Here is an 18,126-nt window from a genome sequence, read left to right on the forward strand (position 1 = left end):
AGTGAACGAGGCGTTGGCGATTGCGTAACGACTACAATATTTCTGAATCGATAGATAACCGGAAATACTTCGTCACCAGTTCTCACTGCGCCAGGGTCGAACGGATTCATTTCATGTTTACAATATTTCAGACATTGCACAAAATCTAGTGTGGGAAGGGATGGAATTTTTGCGTAAAAGGCTAAACGAACGGATTTGTAGCTGATAGTGGACAAGAATGAAGATGCCTTTTTTCGGGAAGTATTTCTTAAAGAAGAAAGGAAAGGGACTGAAAGAAAAGCTACAAGGAAAATACAGAAAGCGCGAAAACACGACTGAAATTCTTGAAGGTACGTAACCAAATCCGCTCTTGTCGCTCTTAGGCGGTGATTTTGTTTGCTGGAAGTTTTATCCTTGTTATTGGGAAGAATCGTCTCCGTAGGTTGCGTAGGATACACAAGAAGCCTTGGAGGTATTTCTGTTGCCCTTTTCGCACCTTTTTAGCCATGTGTATGGGGTACTTTGTATCTCGTTGTAAAAGTAAACTGCCGGAGGCAATGCGACCATATAATTCAGATTCAAGTGTATAACATACTCCAAATTGTTGTTTCAAGAAAATATTGATGAACTTCCCTTGTTTACATCAAAAGATAGCGATCAAATTAAAGTTAAGCTGGTACAAGTGTGTTTCATATTGCAGATTTTTCATTACAGGAATCTGTTTTCCGACAAACTATTAAGGACGTTAAGCTTTATAATCCACACGCCCGTAATGAGATTTTTTCAAAAGAAAGATTGATTTATTACGCTGTCATGACTTCATTGAATTCTTTGAATAGTACAGTATTTTCCTTTCATCTGTTAAATTATCACTGCTTCACAATAAATTATTGCATTAACAGTAAACACTGAAAATGTTTCATTTCATGATAAAGTCAGTTCTAAAATGGTCTACTTAGTCAATATTTTTTCTTGTTAATGATAATTTCTAAAACCACAACACTTAATAACTTTCATACCATACATTTGACAACCCATCATTCTGCCGTGGGCGGCCTGTCAAGAATTCTAGATGAACTACAAAACCTTAGCATTATATTAATTTATCCAATTTTAGGTTTATGGGAAAAAATTGATAGCATTCCAGGCAAAAAAGGGAAAGTTCATTCTCAGTTCACGCCAATTTGAAAAATTAAAGTGGCATGTCATTATTATGGGTCCGAAGTATGGTGTACTGTCGAGTTATGAAGTAAATAAAACACCTCAGGCTTGAAACAACAACAAAACTTTATAGCGAGTTAGCATGAAACCGTTCTACAAAATATCTCCTGGTGTCACGTGGCCGAGCTAGTCACGTGACTAGTTGATCACGATTATGGTCACGCTGTCACGTCACATGTACCCTGTGTCCTTTCCCCTACCTCAACCCTTGCGAGATACACAATGTAGTAAAAATCTACGCTACAATCAGACCAAATCTTGATATGTTTAACACAGAAAAGTTCTTTGATTGACAGATTTTTAAGTCCACATTAAATTTCACCCAATATACTGATATTTCATGAATAATTATTGTAAAGCAGTTTTTGGTTTTAAATTAAAATTGCAGCTCTTTAAAAATAACATAACTGTACAGTAATTCAATTGCATTTTTGGTTGTTATCCTATTTTCTGCAACTGGATTTTTTGAAACTGATTCTTAAATATTTATAATATTTTTTTTTCCAAGAACGTTTGAAGAGATGCACTTCCACACCTTGTATTCAAGCAGTACTTTCTGAGGCAGAAATTGCAGAGTCATACATTGTGGACTGTCCTAGCACTGAAAATGCCGGGATTTTAATGGTTACTCATGATAATAATCCAAACAGGACACATGGCGCTCATCAGTATTTCGAACTGGCGGATGCTAGTGACAGAGTCTCGCAGTCCAGCTATGAAAATAGCAGACACGATAACATGAATGACATTTTAGAGGCTGTTCAAAGGCTTCGGTTGAATGAGTCATGTCAGTCTTGTTCCACAAGCCAGACACCCCAAGAGGTAGGAAAAGTTGGTTATCGACACCCGCCACCTTATCCTGAACAAGTGGAACAAACTGTGTCTAGCCCTTTGGACAAATATCGGCATCCACCGCCCTACAGAGAGCCTGAAGATACCATGTCCAGCTTTGATGGGTCGAGTTTTTATGCACACAGAGGAAACATGGGTAATGATTACAGCTCGTTTTATAACCTTGAGGAATTGAACTACAGACATCCTCCATCTTATGGTCATTTTAGGGCTGTTCCTGGGTCTTCAGGTGATACCTTCTCACTGGACAGCAGAGTAGCTAATGGACCTCAGAATCACAAAGTGATCAAGAAAGTGATGAGCGACTCCAATTTGAACCCTAATGGGTATAACTACGCACAGCGCGCACCAGCAAAGAACACATCAGATGTCTATGGAAACAAAGTACTTTATAATGCATATGGCACCAAACCGTTTTCCAGTGTGCAGGATTCATTTAGTTATGATATGTCATATGGCGATCCTTATACTTCGGAAGCTGGTTCACGCAAGTTTGGTTTCTACCCAGGCCAGGGTACATCGACAAACAACCTGTTTAGCGAAAATGGAAGTGACGTGCTTACTTCTTATGCTGACAGCCCTTCCCCTCCCAATTCAGGTGGAAGCCAGTCGGGTCACAATCTACAGGCACAATCTATGGCGAAATCACAAGGGTCAGTTGCTATGCAACAGGGAGGTTTTGGTGATCAGAAGTTCTTTCCTTCTGGCAACATGAATGAGAAAAGGAATCTAGGTATGTGCATTGAGATAATGATACAATTCAATGAAATATTTTATTTAGCATGAAGTTAATCTATTCAGTATATAGGAAAGATGAATGTTTATTCGTGTCTCATGATGGAATCACATTGAGGTGTTGACTATGATGTTTTGACTGCCATACTGAAGTCTTCATCAGGTGATGAGGTCGATTGTTTACACATTGCTATCACAGGGCCTTAGCCGCTTTGAGGCAAACTAAGGCACTTGCTTCAGTCATTTTTTCATTGTTGTTGTTGTTGTTTTTGTTTTTTTGATGGGGGAAAGTAAATACCCCCGGTACCTAGGAAAAGAATTTAACCATGGACATTTCCTGAGTCATAATTTTTTCTGCATACGGGCCTATGTCAACAACAACAATGTTGTGATCAACATCATCCATCATGAGACAAACGAAAAAACAACCGTCTTTCCTATCTTACACCACAATGAACGGTAAACAAATCTTAATGCATTTTGAGCTGCAAATGGCAAGTGTACGTATACTTGGACCAAACTTTCTATATTTGCTCAGTTTGTAATATTATTGATGTGTTTTTTTTTGATAGTGTTCAATGGCAGTCAGCTGAACCAACTGGATCTCTCTCTTCCTCCTGGGTTTGAAGTGGCCTGGACTCCTGATGGGAGGAAATATTATATAGAGTAAGTTGACAGAGCTTTAATATTGACTGGTTACATTATTAATACATACCAAGTGGCAATTTGATATTGTTTTCATACTTAATTTAATGCCAGCAAAAATATGTTATATGGGTTGGCTTTTCTTATCGCAGCTGAAACTGATGAAAGGAAAGAGGACGGTGCAGGATTATGTACACTTTCTCTTAGTCAGTCGGGGGAACAAGTGCCAGTTGATGGCGACATCACTTCTCCAAGAAGTGACTGAGCCTGCGATTTTTGTCCCAGAAGTTGCTAAGTGACATGACATATTTTTACATGCCACAGCTTTTGGAGCTTGTGAGTGCTTGGGCTGGTTTTTGATTGGATAAAATAATTCGGAAATTCTTCTAGTGCTTCAACGAAGATTTGCCAAAACTAGCAGTTATTCCCTTAACTGTAGTCGTTTTTCAGTTGTAAATAAGTTATTTTTTTATAACGGTAGTTACTAAAACTCGACTCGTCTCTGTTTCAGTCACAACACAGAATCAACAGACTGGTGCCATCCTCTTGAGAAAGCAGGTACTATACAGCATACATACTGACAAACATTAGTAAAATTGCAATCCCAGACATGCCGTAATGTAAACAGACAATCTCTGGATCAACCATTAACAGTAATTCCCAGCAGTGGTCAGTCTGTTGGACATGATCGAAACACAATGAGAGCCCTGGACAAAGATGTGGGACCACAATTTTTCTCTCCAGTCAGAAGTAAAAGTGCAAAAGAGCAAGCTAGACTGCAACAATTATTTGACCTTGAAACAAACAGATTTCAAATGTTCAAATTTATTTTCCTTTCAGGCCTACCAGATGGCTGGGAGAAAATTGAATCTCCAAACTTTGGCGTTTACTATGTCAAGTATGTAACACAACATTACCAGTATATCGTTATTAAAAAGTAAATATGTGGCTAAAACAGAGAAAAACACATTTTTGTTACCAACTGACAAAATGTAGAGTTTGTGATGGCAAGGACCTAATGGTAAGTGCAGGGACGGCGGAGCAATTTTCCAAGTGGGGGGGCTTAAAAGACTTTTCTCTTAGTAAGTCTTTATTTTTTTGGAAATTCTGGGGGGGGGGGGGTGGCTAAAGCCCCCCAGCCCCACCCCCGGCTCTGCCGTGCCTGTAGTGCAATGGATTTGTCAAAGTTCAAGCCATGACTGAGTTCCCTATATAATTTGCAAGTGATCTTGGGCAAGACACTTTACTCTTACAGTTCCTCTTTTTGCCCACAACTATTAATGAGAACTGGTGAATTGTTGGGCAATCTCACAAAATGATGATGGAAGGGGAGAGAATACCCTCATCCTCTTCGTGCTACAATAACCAGACCTATGCATCCAAAGTTTTAAATACTTACTAACTGTACATTAGTAAGAGCAGTTTTCAATTGAGTGTCGTAAAACCAAAACCAAAGTAATTACTCCGGCCAATCACAAAAGACACAGACAATCCAGTGAACCAATCAAAACTAGAAGCAAATACATGTAGCCGGCACGAAGCGCGGGAAAAACGTGCGCGAGCGAATCACGATTGGTTTTGGTTTTAGTTCTGATTTGCTGAGAAAGTGGCACGAGATTTTTAAGCCAATCACTGAGCGTAGTAATGCAAAACCAAAGCAAACGCAATTTACTTTCGACACTCAAGTGAAAACCGCTCTAACAGTGCCTGTACACTCTGATGATGACTTTTTTATTTATCTCAGTCATAACTTAAAGGTGACGCAGTATGAACATCCAGCCAAAACTCAGTTCATCCAGCAGCAACATCAACAAGAGATGAGAGCGTCAGATAGTGGGCGTCAGGAATCACAGGCCATCCCAGCACAGAATCCTTTGGTGCCAGCCAATCCATACATTACTGAAGGTATGCTAAATGCAGATTTTTTTTGTGGGGAAGAGCAAAACAGCAAGGATATCTCTTTTCCCAACTTTTTTGATTTTTTCCAGAGTAGAGGGCTCATTAATCAGCTAGGCATTATGCAGTTTTATAGTTCAGGAAGTGAACTGCCGAAGGAATATGAGAATAAGGAAAATCTGCAACTAAAATGATCTTGTTTGATGATTTAACGCCAAACTGTCACTTTTTTAAAATAATTTATTAACAGTTAGTAGGGAAGATTTTAAGTTTTGAACTAAAATAGTTTTTTCCCTACTTAATTGTAAAATACGAAAGCAGATAGGAAGACTTCAGCACACAAATAAAGATGGCTGTTTTCTAAAGCTAACTGTCCTTATACTTGTTTTGCCTTGTTTTCTTCAGAAATACCAGAATGGCTTCAAGTTTATGCCAAGGCCAGCCCAGAGTATGACTGTTTCCTAAAGGTAAAATCATACATTACATTTATGGATGCGCACACGTGAGCTGCTTATATTTCCCAAGTATGCACGCTATACGTGCCTACCCTACAAACTAATTAGGAGTTTCTTTGTTTGTCGTTTTAGTGGGACTTATTTCGTTACGCCGAGTTGGATTGTTGGCAGTCAATGCTCAAACGACTGTACAAAAAAGAAGTGGAGCAAGTCGTGATGCGACATGAGGAGTACAGACAAGCCTTGCAGAGGGAATTTGAGCAAAAACAGAAGCTGCAACAAGAAGAGGAGCAGAGATTGAGCAACCAAGCTCTGGCAGACCTAGACGAGTTAGATAAAGAACTTGCTAAGTACTAACTCATTCACGGAGCAGTAGATGGTGGCAGTGAAACCCTTATGGTAGCAAAGTTGTTTTCGATAAAAAATCTTTAAAGTATTCCGCTCACAGAGCTCTCTGATTGGTTAAGAAAGTCTAAAACATATGCTCTGGCCAATAAGAACAATCACACTCACGGGTTTTCCCGCGCTTGGTTCTCGTTACATGTTTTCCCGCGCTTGGTTCTCGTTACATGTTTCCCGCGCTTGGTTCCCGTTACATGTTTTCCCGCGCTTGGTTCCCGTTTCAGGTTTTCCCGCGTTCGGTTCCCGTAACATGTTTTCCCGCGCTTGGTTCCTGTTACATGTTTTCCCGCGCTTGGTGTCTGTTACATGTTTTCCCGTGCTTGGTTCTCGTTACATGTTTTCCCGCGCTTGGTGTCTGTTACATGTTTTCCCGCGCTTGGTTCTTGTTACATGTTTTCCCGCGCTTGGTTCTCGTTACATGTTTTCCCGCGCTTGGTTCCCGTTTCATGTTTTCCCGCGTTCGGTTCCCGTTACATGTTTTCCCGCGCTTGGTGTCTGTTACATGTTTTCCCGCGCTTGGTGTCTGTTACATGTTTTCCCGCGCTTGGTTCTCGTTACATGTTTTCCCGCGCTTGGTTCCCGTTTCATGTTTTCCTGCGTTCGGTTCCCGTTACATGTTTTCCCGCGCTTGGTTCCCGTTACATGTTTTCCCGTGCTTGGTGTCTGTTACATGTTTTCCCGCGCTTGGTACCGGTTCCACGTTTTTGTTTCGTTTTCTGATTGGTTCATTACACTATTTGTGTTTGTTGTTATAGGCCAGAATGACTATCGCTTTTGGTCATTTGTCAGTCAAAACCAATGAAAACAAAATTGTATTTTAAAACATTTCTCCGACACACTTACAGACAGGGGAAACAAGGGCCGTTTTGGGAAATCCGGAAGTCAAAAATAGTGCAGGCACTAAAGAGCACTCCGGAAGTCATGTCATCATGGCGCGGTCAGTTGCTTAGCAACTTCGAATCGAACACTGCGGGCTCAGTCTTGTCTCGAAGACCGGAATTTGCCTTCAACTGGTATTTTTGTCCCCCTTAATGATTACGAGAGTGAGGAGAAATGAGAGAGAAAATCAGTCCCAAAAAGTATTGTTACAACTTGACATAAACGAATGCGGCAAAAAAAGCTTACATTGTTTTGTTTTGTATGTTAAAAAGTGACTCGATCCGTCGTTTTTCTCACATTCTAGATCTGTGGCCCAGGCTTTTGGATATTATTTGACCGTTGCCTGCGTAAGGACACAGGGCTTTCAGACCCGATATTTATAAGTAATTATATATAGATTATTCATATGACTCAGATGGTCGCTAAACGTAAATCCCAAAGAAATTAATGTTTAGATGTAATGGAACGTAAAACAGACCTAACGTGTACGTATTATTGTGATATTTTTATAGGATGTTTTCTTAATGATTTAATTATATTAAGAAGATACCCTAAGTTGGGTATCTCTTTGGAAGTTTGTAGTATATTGAATTAAATTGGTAAATCAGTTATAGTTGTAAGAATACCTGTGAATTTGTACAATCTTTTTCGCAGTAAAGTAAATAAAAAAGTACTGTTGTAAATCTGTCTCTTTATCCTCGCTTGCAAATTGCATGTCTGCAACGCGCAAATTTGGAAGAAAAGGAAAAGAAACAGCATGCTTGTACTTGTATTGAAAGCAAGGTAGATACGAAGCGTACCGAAAGTCGTAGGTTGTTAAGATGATCACTTAGCAAAGTCGGTAATGTTTGAATCATTATTTTTCTTTGGCCCGTGTGATCCCCAACTGTACTAAATTTCTACGCTTTTATGAAACTACTTTGTTATTTTTAGCACTGAAAATAGTATAACCGTATTTACTCGAATAAGCGCTGCGGCGCTTATTAAATTTTTCGCCCCTCAAGTGTGGTGTTTATTCGAGGGCGGCGTTTATTTAAAATTTGGACGCCACAAAGAATTTAAACTTTTCCAGTAATTGAAAATAGTGTCTTCTGATTGTCAGTATTCGTCTTTTGCTGAATAGAGAAGTGTCGCTAGCTGTCCTGGCAAATTAAAGTTCGCGGCCTTAGCTTCACAACATTTACAGAACTACGTATTGTAAGAATGTTGGATAGAAAACTAATGGGCGAGCGGTAAAATAATCACTTTGAACTGCAAAACATCGCTTTTGATGGAACAAATGTCCAAGTTTGTTTTAGAGTTGCTTTGTAGTGCTGTTTTTAGTTTAACGGAATTCCTCGAATAAGCGCTGCATCGGAACTAAGGCGCTTATTGGGGGAAGGGGGGGGGGGGCGCTTATTAACTCCTTTGTCCCAAATGCAGCGCTTTTTCGGGGGGCGGCGCTTTTTCGAGTAATTCGAGTAATACGGTACTTGTAGTCTACACTGAGTATTCTGATACCTTTTGGGGTTCGTTATATCGAGGTTCCACTGTAGAATGTTTGTCACTGCTTTGCTGACTGCATGCTCCGTGAACTCAGTGAAACCAGAATCAATAATAATAATAATAATAATAATAATAATAATAATAATAATAATAATAACAACTTTATTAACGTGTCAAATCTGTAGTAGCTGAGGGGAAAAGTCCCCTCTACTAATTGTGGACACCTAACCTGCCTAACTAAAAAAACGTAAATAGAAAATATTTATATACATTAAAAAAAAACTAACCTTGGTTACTCAGTGCAATCGGGGTTATCCATTTATGACAAATCTTTGTAAGCGTATTCGGAAAGTTTCCGAATTCCATCATCCAATCAAAAACTAGTGCGAGTGATCACAAGTACTCCTGGCGTGTGGGTTTCGTGTGGTTACGGGATCGCTTGACGATCATTCGGGATTTCCCGACTCGATCATTTCAAGGACGTTCTTTCTGCTGCGCTGGGATGTTTTATTCATGATCTTGAGTGGAAGTTTTAAAACGTCTCCGCGATATGAATTTCTTTACCAATCCTTATAGAATTTTGCCGATTATAGTTTGCAGTTATATATTAAGCTTACTTTGGTGTAGATTTACCAAGTTGAAAATTACCGCACAGACTGGCCATTTCACGCAAGAAAAACAATTTGGGATTATTCCAGGCAGTGATCTTTTGGACATTGATTTTTACGTTCATCCGAACGACTCTTCTGTTGTAGGAGTTAAATTTCACATGGATGAAGAAGCTCGCAACCTTGCTAAAGAACTTATTCAAGAACTGGAGGATTCCTTCAAGAAAAACCCCGTAAATACGACTTCCATTGCTTCGCTTCCAAAAATTGCGCTAGCTACTGGCGCGTCAAGCAATCATTTTGATGAACTGCTAGCACACATCGACAAAGTACCTGTAGTTTTTCCAAACAGAACGCTCATTGTGTATGACTTGGGCCTCAACGAAACAGAAATCAAAACGCTTCGAGAAATAAATTTTGTGGAGTATAGAAAATTTAATTTTACCCGGTACCCGAAGCACGTGAAAGACCTGCATACGTACGCGTGGAAACCATTGATACTTCAACAATTACTTTGCCAATATGGCGGTGCAATGTGGATGGATTCGTCGATTGTTTTGACTCGGAATATCACTTATTTACTACAGCGAATGGTGAGGCTACAAACAGGGTTTTTGTTTTATCTTCCTGGCGCGGGTCACTCAATTGCATCTGCAACTCACCCGCAAATGTTACAATATCTACCAATGGCTGATCTAGAGGTTATGACAGAAGAAATGAACCAGGGCGGAGGAACAATAGTTTTAAACACGCCACAAGTTCGCAGAGATATTTTCAGATGGGCGCTTGTTTGCGCACTTCACAGGGAGTGTATAACGCCATCAGGATCTAAGCTTTACTGTGATTTCAAATTTCCAAAAGATCAGTTTGGAGGTTGCCATCGTTACGACCAAGCTATGCTCTCGATAATTGTAGCAAATGCGAACAACTACAAGAAAGAAATGTATCTATTGAAGAAAAATGAATATCCTTGTGAAATCCAGAAGATGTAGTTACAAATTATTTTTCTCGGTTGCAGGCTTAAAGAATTTGTATCAAGAAAACATAAAACACTCGTGGTCTCGTATATTTTATTGTTGACTGATTTTTATTAAAAATTCATGTTTGCTATTTATCTGCATTTTGCAGGTTGTGGGCAGGTTAAGCCTGGTTGTTATACTATTCAAAACCAGTAAACTCTACCCCCTTAATTGCTAGAGTCAAAACTTTTGTCTATGGTTGACATACACGAACTCCACAAAACACGTGCAATTAAATCACTCTGTTAAATACAAAACTGTTTAACTAGGTGTTTTTATATTTATTGGCAAGCCTTATCACGCATTAACCTTTTCTCCGTGCAAATCTTCTTATAAGGTCTCTTTACTTTGCAAACTTTAAAACCGCAATAAAATCTCACACTTAAAACATCAATGGTCCGGCCGTAGATTGGCAATCTTGCTAATTTTATATCGCACATTCTTGGCGCCCATTTTTACGACTTTTTCATGACAAAGTCACGTCAGCGATCTGCCATGTCTGCGTGAGAGCGTAAAACGCAAGGCCCTTTCACTGTTCGCGGCGCTTGTTCAAATCCCCCGCATAAGAGAAGGCCGCATTTATATTTAGCTGGCGCTCTCTCTTGGAACTTAGAGAAAAGAAAGGGTCTGTGAACAGACTGGAACATTTCTTCGTTGTTTCCAAGGGCACGGGTTCTTAAGGCGCATTCCATTTGTCAAAACTGGCTGACCAGATCAGTATATTCGAGACCAAAATTCCGTTGTTAGTCAGATTTTTCTTGTCAAATCAGTCAAAACATAAATATTATAAATTGATATGGTAGATTTGTGGACAAATCTCGTGGAAATGGCCCATTTCAAATTCAAAACCACCGGACCGGCCAGCCAGTTCTGACAAATGAAAAGAGCCCTAGCGCCCTTAGTTCTGAGACAAGGCCTGAATAACCGCGAGAATTTTTTAGGAGATTGGGTACAACTGCTCCGGCTCACTAGAGACCAGTCCTTTTCGCGTGCATAGCAACATCAAACATGGCGCGGAAGGTACGTAAACTTCTTTCAGGTCTTTCTCAACTGAATTCGAGCACTGATCACTCGAATATTTTGCTCAATCAGGTTTCAGTGAAAATTCCAGTTGAAGATCGTGAACTGGACGGCGTGTTTAACTTTCCTTGTGATTCTTCGTGGAATGGTTGTGCTGTGGTCCTGACGCATGGCGCGGGAGGCGACATGAACTATCTTCATTTGGAGAAACTGGCTGCTCATCTAGCTAGTACAGGAATACTGTGCTTGAGATTCACGTGTAGAACAAGGAACTTCCAGTACAGAACAGAATGTTTCACTGCGGTTGTGGTGAGTTATCTGTAGAATTCTTATCTTCGATTGTGGTAATTAGTATGGTGGGTTTAGGCTTTGTATCATAATTACACAAATGATTTAGGAATGTCACATTTGTTTACACTTGTTACAAGTTCGTTAACTTAACCCCGGAAAACTGTATTCGCCTGTTAGCGACTAGTGCATTCTTTTGTAAACCAGGAGATGAAGGCTTGAGCCCTGATATTTCTTGGCATGAACACGAAATTTTTGATTTTCACAGCGCCTCTAAAGGAATTTTGCCATTGGAATTTTTGCTGCAGATATGTTCTGTGGTTATCAAAACTCTTAACCTATTTGAGACTAAAACAGAATAATTATTTTGCAGCGAAAGATTTACATCTTAGAAGGGGGTTGGGTTGGGTAGGGGGGGGGGTTGTAGGGGTAAGTGGAAAAAGGTAGGGGTCCAGAATAAAAAATAACTAGTGAGTGAATTTTACTTGGCTTTGGGTGGTTGTGCAATGCATATACCTAGATTCTGGCCAAACCTTCAAAAGTATTTTTATTGAAGAGTATACATCATCTTCTGGTATAAAACAGACTGAGTAGGATTGGATTTATTTTTTAAATGTGTGGTTCCAGAAAATATCCATACCCCCACCACGGAGGGAATTTCACGTAAGACCCCCCACCTCTCTGGAATTTCCATTTTTGTTAAGAAAAATAATCCCCCCAGCCCTCTGGAATTTCCAAAAGTATATTGCATACCCCCCCAGCCCCTCTGGAAAAAAAAGATAAATTGTACAATGCTCTAAATTTTAGGCCACCGTTCTTGTAAACAGTTATAGTGTATAACTGATCGATCAGAAGATATGTTAAAACAATACATACATGTACTGTTGAAGAGAAAATGCAGAAATTTCCTCAAAAGTAAACAGACAAAATATCTGGTATAAAATATCTGGTAGTCACTTGTCAAATTACCTTGTTGATTATTTGTATAGTGCAGATGCAGTAGTTTGGTTAAAAATCATGAAAAGCACAAATTTCCATTGATTCCAGGAATTCCTGAGAGATTTTGAAGAATTTCCAGTCAGGATGTGTATCATAGCAGGTACATAAGAAATATAATTATAAATTATATTGTAACATAGCTAGGAGAGCCGCACAGTCAAATTCAGTACATGTAAGCATGCACCATAAACTTTTTAATAGTGCACACTAAATTACAGCATGAGCAAAAAGCTTCACAGAATTTTTTCTTGTACAAGTTTAAACCGCCGACCGGTTAGCTCAGTTGGTAGAGCGACGGACTACAGTGCGGGAGGTCTCGGGTTCGAGTCCCAGACCGGACAACACTCAGGGTCTTAAAATAACTGAGGAGAATATGCTGCCTTTGCAATGACATCTGCAAATGGTTAGAAATTCTAGTCTTCTCAGATAAGGACGATAAACCGTAGGCCCCATCTCCTGCATCTTCAGTGTTATGGTCAGCAGGGGACGTAAAAGAACCCACACGCTTATCGTAAAGAGTAGGGCATGGAGTTCCCGGTGTTGTGGTCTGGTCTTTGCCCATTGTATTGTGCTTACTGTGAAATGCTCGGAGATATTAGCTGTATAAGCTACTCTTCAAATCTGAGGGTAAACAAAGTGATGATGGTGATGATGATGATGACTTGAGGGTATAATGTATTTTGCAATGATATACAACAATTAATTTATGCTTTAAGCTGTACACAGTCAAGTTATGGTGCATGTGGGAAGTTTTAAGAGCTTTGACATTCAAAATAATACAGAATAATTAATATACAACGGTTAATAGAACAAAAGGTAGCAAAAACAATCTTAAATCCACATACAACTAGACTGTCTAAGATACAAGTGGTAGTTTACGTTTAAAAAGCGGTTATTTTGGATTTACATTGTATCGACTGAAAGGAAAAGTGAAAAAGAAGAACAAGGAAAATCAAGAAGATCGAAGCGTAAATAAAGAAATAAATGAAAAAAGTTAAATGAAATTCTTCCACTTCCTATTAAATTCCTCTAGCTGTTTATTTTTAATGGCAATTTGCCTGAGGGTATCAATCCTGATACTTAAGAAAGGGGGAAAGCAGTCAAAATTTACAGAATCGTCTTGAAAGCAGCAAAATATAAAGTATTTACGGTTTGGGAGAGCATTGCACAACAAGATTTTGTAACCAGGAAGAAGTTTTATATTTGTAAGCTAGTTTAATCATTTCAACCATATAAACTGAACTATAGGTAAAGGTCTAAAAGTTAAAAAAAAAAAGCATAAGTTGCCTTCCAAAGCAGTGATTTTGACGTTGTTTTTATTGAAGGACGTTCAATGGGAGCACGAGTTGCGGCAGAAGTGGCGTCAAACAGCAGTCTTACAACAAAATTTGTATTTGGCGTAGCTTGTTTGTCGTACCCTTTACATCCACCACGAAAGACCTCAGAGCTGCGAATCTCATCACTTCTCCATCTTGGAGTGCCCGTATTGTTCATTAGTGGCAGAAAAGATCCATTTTGCCGAACAGATTTAATGGAGGCATCTCTAAATAGAATGGCAAATGATTGGACTATGCACTGGATAGAAGGCGCTGATCATGAACTTAAGATACACAGCAAAGTAAACAATGAAGTGATTTCTAAGATGTGTGAGTGCTTTGTACAGTGGTGTCAGTCAGTGTTTATGGCAGAGCGATAAGGAACTTGGTAATGTCATTAAGGGCTGTTATTTCATCAACGTTGATGTGGCTAAGACCAAGGTTGTTCTAACATTGATTTTTGTTGAACCACATTGTTCTGTGTCATGTACCATGGTTTTGAAAACAATGGTTTGTGTCCAGGACCAATATTGTGCCAATGTTGATCTTTGGCAAGGACCAAGGTTGAGCCAGTGTTGATCTGCAAGGAGGTTAATAGCCTAACACTGATCTGTGTCAAGGGCAAAATTGGAAATCTGGACAGCTTTCACAACATGTTTGAATGAGCAGAGTGTGATTTTTTTCATGGTGGCTGAAAAAGATATGATTTACATTATTAAAGATAATTTATTTTGTACAGTGATATGTTTTGAAACAGCTAAAAATTTAAATAAAGACTTCAAGATTTTTACATCAACTTGGTGATATTTTATTTCAGAAAACAATATCAATAATTTTAATACCTCAAGGATAGTCATATTCACGCGGAATGAAAAATCCTGTCTTTTAAGGTCGTTTTTAAAAGTACACAACCTTACAGTGAGACGAATGGCTTTAGCTGCTTTAGCCAGATAAATCGTTATTAACTTTACATGTAAACCTAGACTTGACACAAGTCGACCTCACCAGAATTAAGCGAGCGAAGCGAGCTTTAGGCCGCGACGAAGGAATTTATTGAAAGTCTATTGTAAACCATACCAAACAGTATCAAGTGAAAATACTGGAAGCACCGTATGGGGTACGGCATTACAAACAGTACTGCTCATTCGCTTTCATTTGAATGGCTGCACACTAGGGTTTCATCCAGAGACTGGCTACAGACTTGAATGAAAGCGGCACCTTGTAATAAACAGTACCAGATAAAAGTACTCCTTATTAGCTTTCACCTAAATGGTCACACACACTGATGTTTCAGGGTTCTATCACAGGAAGCCACAGATTTTGGGTTACAGCAGACCTTCCTAGGCCGAAATTGGTCCAAAGTATGTGATTACCATAACAACTTTAAATTTCTTATGAAGAAAACTCTGGAAATCGAATAATATTGACGGGGAAGTGGGGAAGGTTTAAAGCACATCACTTTCCCAACTGTGTCAGGAAATCTCAAAATTCCTAAAAACGTCATGTCCATGACAGCCCCTCAATTTCCTCTGCCAATTTGCAAAATACTGTACGCTGTTTTTGGCTAGCGCCTTTGGTGGCGACCATTTAAAAAGCATTAGATCCGATGAAAATGGCTTTTAGAACTTTAGAGACGAACGCGTAATTGTAAGACGCCGTTAGTATGGAGGGGTTAGAGGAAAAAAAAGATATAAACTGGACGGGTTATGTTTATAATGGACTTACCCCAGGAAGTATCCACTATCTAAAAATGTTAGTAACGCGTAAATTGACTCCAGGGTTTGAGTCTGGGAGTACAAACATGATCGTATGGGGTTAATATTATTATTTTATGTTCATCAAATAACAACTACGATGAGGATATGATGTTTATTTTCATACAGCACAAGGAATAGGTTACTTACACACACTAACCCAACTGACATCTTTAAAATGACAACCGTAATATGCTTTAGAGTGGTTTTGTGCCACTGTGCTTGCTTTGGTTTAGTTTTACTACGCTTCGTATTAAATTGGTTTAAAATAAATCGCGCTATCTTTTCAACCAATCAGAAGAAAAACCAAAACTAGTCGCGTCCTGTCTTGTCGTAGTGTTGTTTGCGTTGCTTGCAGTTGCTTCAGATTGGGATTTCCGACACTTAAATGAAAACTGTTTTTACAACTACATACGATATTTTACGCTATAAAGGTTGTTTAGGGGCCGTTTTGAGCCCTTACCGTGCAAGTAAGCATACCTTATTATAGGAATTAACGTTTGTTTGTTAAGTGAACATATTTCGACACAACTTGAAATATCGCGAATGAAAGCGCAAAATTGATCGAAATATAAGCGAATTAACGTAAATGAGGAATGGCACAAAAAACCCCTTTTAGTGGACGTTTGCTTTGAAGAAAGTCAGATCACAAGGAAATTAACAAGGGGAAACTTGAAATCTATAGATAAGAATATGCCAATTATGGAACCTTTTGGTCAAACTGATCAAGAAACATGAGTCGCGGAAATTAAAATGGTTTCCGCGGAACATTCGAACAATAAAGGCAAAAATAAAGTTACCAAAAAGATCTCATTGCATAGTATACAAAATGTTACTGTGCTATGAGTAGAACTTTGGCAATTAATTTTTGCACTCGTTGCTCGAATTTTCAGCGGAATCCGTCTTAAGGCTTTACTCAGAACTCAGAACGCAGAAATTAAACTGCAGTGAAATTTATACGCGAAGTTTTGAAATTGGCATGAATTTCATAAAACGTTAGCATCCTATAATACGGCATTCATCTACATCAGGATTTATCTTTAATAGTAATTAAATTTATAGTACAGCAAACTTTCTTTGCCTTCCGGTTGTGTTTTACAGCAGAAAAGTTTAACAAAAAAAAAAAAAAAAAAAAAAATACCAGCAAGGCTCGACTCTTAATAATGATGTGCCTCCAGTCCTGCTGACCACTTAATACACTTAAAAAATATATTTTTTGCTATTAGAGATAATATATTTCCACCAGTCAATTGCTGTCAATATAAAGATAATTTCTTCTACACAACGTATTTATAAAACACTCAGTTTTGTACTTGACTGACTTATAGAACGCCTACAGACATAATTGACCATACCATAAGTTTTTTAAAGGATTGAACAAATTGATGACGAAAAATGTACAAAAAAAACTACACACCAAGAACAATAGATAATGAAACAATTTCTTAATGCCAAAAAATGGGGAGACAATTATCTATTTTTCAATTGCCCATAATGCCCCCCAAATTTTGCATAAACTATTGTTTTGGAAATATGCAATTCTCCCAAGAGAATTTGAAAACAATACTTTATGCAAAATTTGTGGGGCAAACAAAATGTATTATGGGCAATTGGAAAATAGAGAATAAACCCGGATCCAATTAACACCCTTTTTATAGCCAATCATTTTACTAGTAAAAGAATTGACTAAACATTGCCACATACATGACGACGTTTTAAAAAACCTTAAACATGCCCCATTCGCGATAGTTTTATGATAACAGGGAAGGCGAAGGAGCTTTTGTTGTGTGAGGTCTGGACTTCCCAGTGAGAATAACACAGTGAATGAGAATCGGTTCAAAAGTGGGAATGGTAGAAAGGGGCTGAAAAGCTTGCACCTTTCTCGCTGCCAGATTAAGGCACGTCTACCCATGGGCCCAGCGTCACATACAGCGCAGCTTCCACAACACGAGGCAACTAAAAGTATTGCTACTCCCTCTGGGCGGGATGCTAGGTCATCACAGGTAACTCCCCCAGCATTTATGCAGGTTGCCCTAAAAGTTTTTTTAACATCCATTTATACACCTAGTTGGAGAGACTGGGATTGTGAAAGTGGAGCATCTTGCAAAAGGCATAACAACCTGGTCAGGGATTAAACTCACACCTCTTGATCTAGAATCCAACACAACCATCAGTCGAGTACATCTGCCACAGTGATGGCAATGATGTAACACCACATATCATGCTTGTTTGTTTGGTTTTTGAAAAAAAGAGGAAACCCCCTAAAATGCAACAACAACTCCTATATCAAAACTATGTTATTTTTCATGAGTTCGGAATAGGAAAGTCCTGCTTCAATTTTGCCAAGTCAGTGGTTTCAAGTAGATGGAAGCTAGGTCGCTTTGTGGCGTCTTTCAACCAGCAACTATACATGACGTCATACACCTTCTGTGGACATGTCTCTGGGCAGGAGAGTCGATTTCCTTTCTCAAGAAATTCAGGAAGCTGTAAAAAACAAAAAATTCAATAACTAAATAGTCACATACTAAGGTTTTGTGCACATTAAACATTACTACGTAAAATTCTACTCTGTA

General features: G+C 38.9%; 5 protein-coding genes across 6 annotated transcripts in view; 3 read left to right on the plus strand and 2 right to left on the minus strand.

Annotated features, from left to right (window-relative positions):
• LOC144634485 (radial spoke head protein 6 homolog A-like) overlaps positions 1 to 18,126 on the minus strand; it is a 99,930-nt gene that overhangs the window by 8,239 nt on the left and 73,565 nt on the right. The gene's annotated exons all lie outside the window — the stretch shown is intronic.
• On the plus strand, positions 96 to 7,740 carry LOC144634484 (uncharacterized). The gene is made up of 8 exons (XM_078493441.1): positions 96 to 329; positions 1,709 to 2,785; positions 3,360 to 3,453; positions 3,944 to 3,990; positions 4,273 to 4,330; positions 5,177 to 5,337; positions 5,734 to 5,795; positions 5,916 to 7,740. Exons 1-8 carry the CDS (start codon positions 218 to 220, stop codon positions 6,138 to 6,140), a joined length of 1,836 nt encoding a protein of 611 aa, XP_078349567.1. The 5' UTR covers positions 96 to 217; the 3' UTR covers positions 6,141 to 7,740.
• Positions 8,855 to 10,149, plus strand: LOC144635649 (uncharacterized). The gene has a single exon (XM_078494730.1). The coding sequence runs from the start codon at positions 9,100 to 9,102 to the stop codon at positions 10,147 to 10,149; it is 1,050 nt and encodes a 349-aa protein (XP_078350856.1). The 5' UTR covers positions 8,855 to 9,099.
• On the plus strand, positions 11,132 to 14,589 carry LOC144635679 (testis-expressed protein 30-like). The gene is made up of 4 exons (XM_078494762.1): positions 11,132 to 11,196; positions 11,269 to 11,505; positions 12,532 to 12,583; positions 13,809 to 14,589. The coding sequence occupies exons 1-4, from the start codon at positions 11,185 to 11,187 to the stop codon at positions 14,177 to 14,179; spliced, it is 672 nt and encodes a 223-aa protein (XP_078350888.1). The 5' UTR covers positions 11,132 to 11,184; the 3' UTR covers positions 14,180 to 14,589.
• Positions 15,654 to 18,126, minus strand: part of LOC144636662 (uncharacterized) — a 33,753-nt gene continuing 31,280 nt past the window's right edge. For both annotated transcript variants that reach the window (XM_078495851.1, XM_078495850.1), the window contains exon 30: positions 15,654 to 18,037. In XM_078495851.1, the coding sequence (XP_078351977.1) occupies positions 17,858 to 18,037 (180 nt within the window). In that variant the 3' untranslated portion in view covers positions 15,654 to 17,857. The remainder of the gene's footprint in view (positions 18,038 to 18,126) is intronic.

Source organism: Oculina patagonica, chromosome 13 (genome assembly GCF_052425735.1).
Source record: "Oculina patagonica isolate OP01 chromosome 13, crgOcupat, whole genome shotgun sequence".
Taxonomy (NCBI): domain Eukaryota; kingdom Metazoa; phylum Cnidaria; class Anthozoa; order Scleractinia; family Oculinidae; genus Oculina; species Oculina patagonica.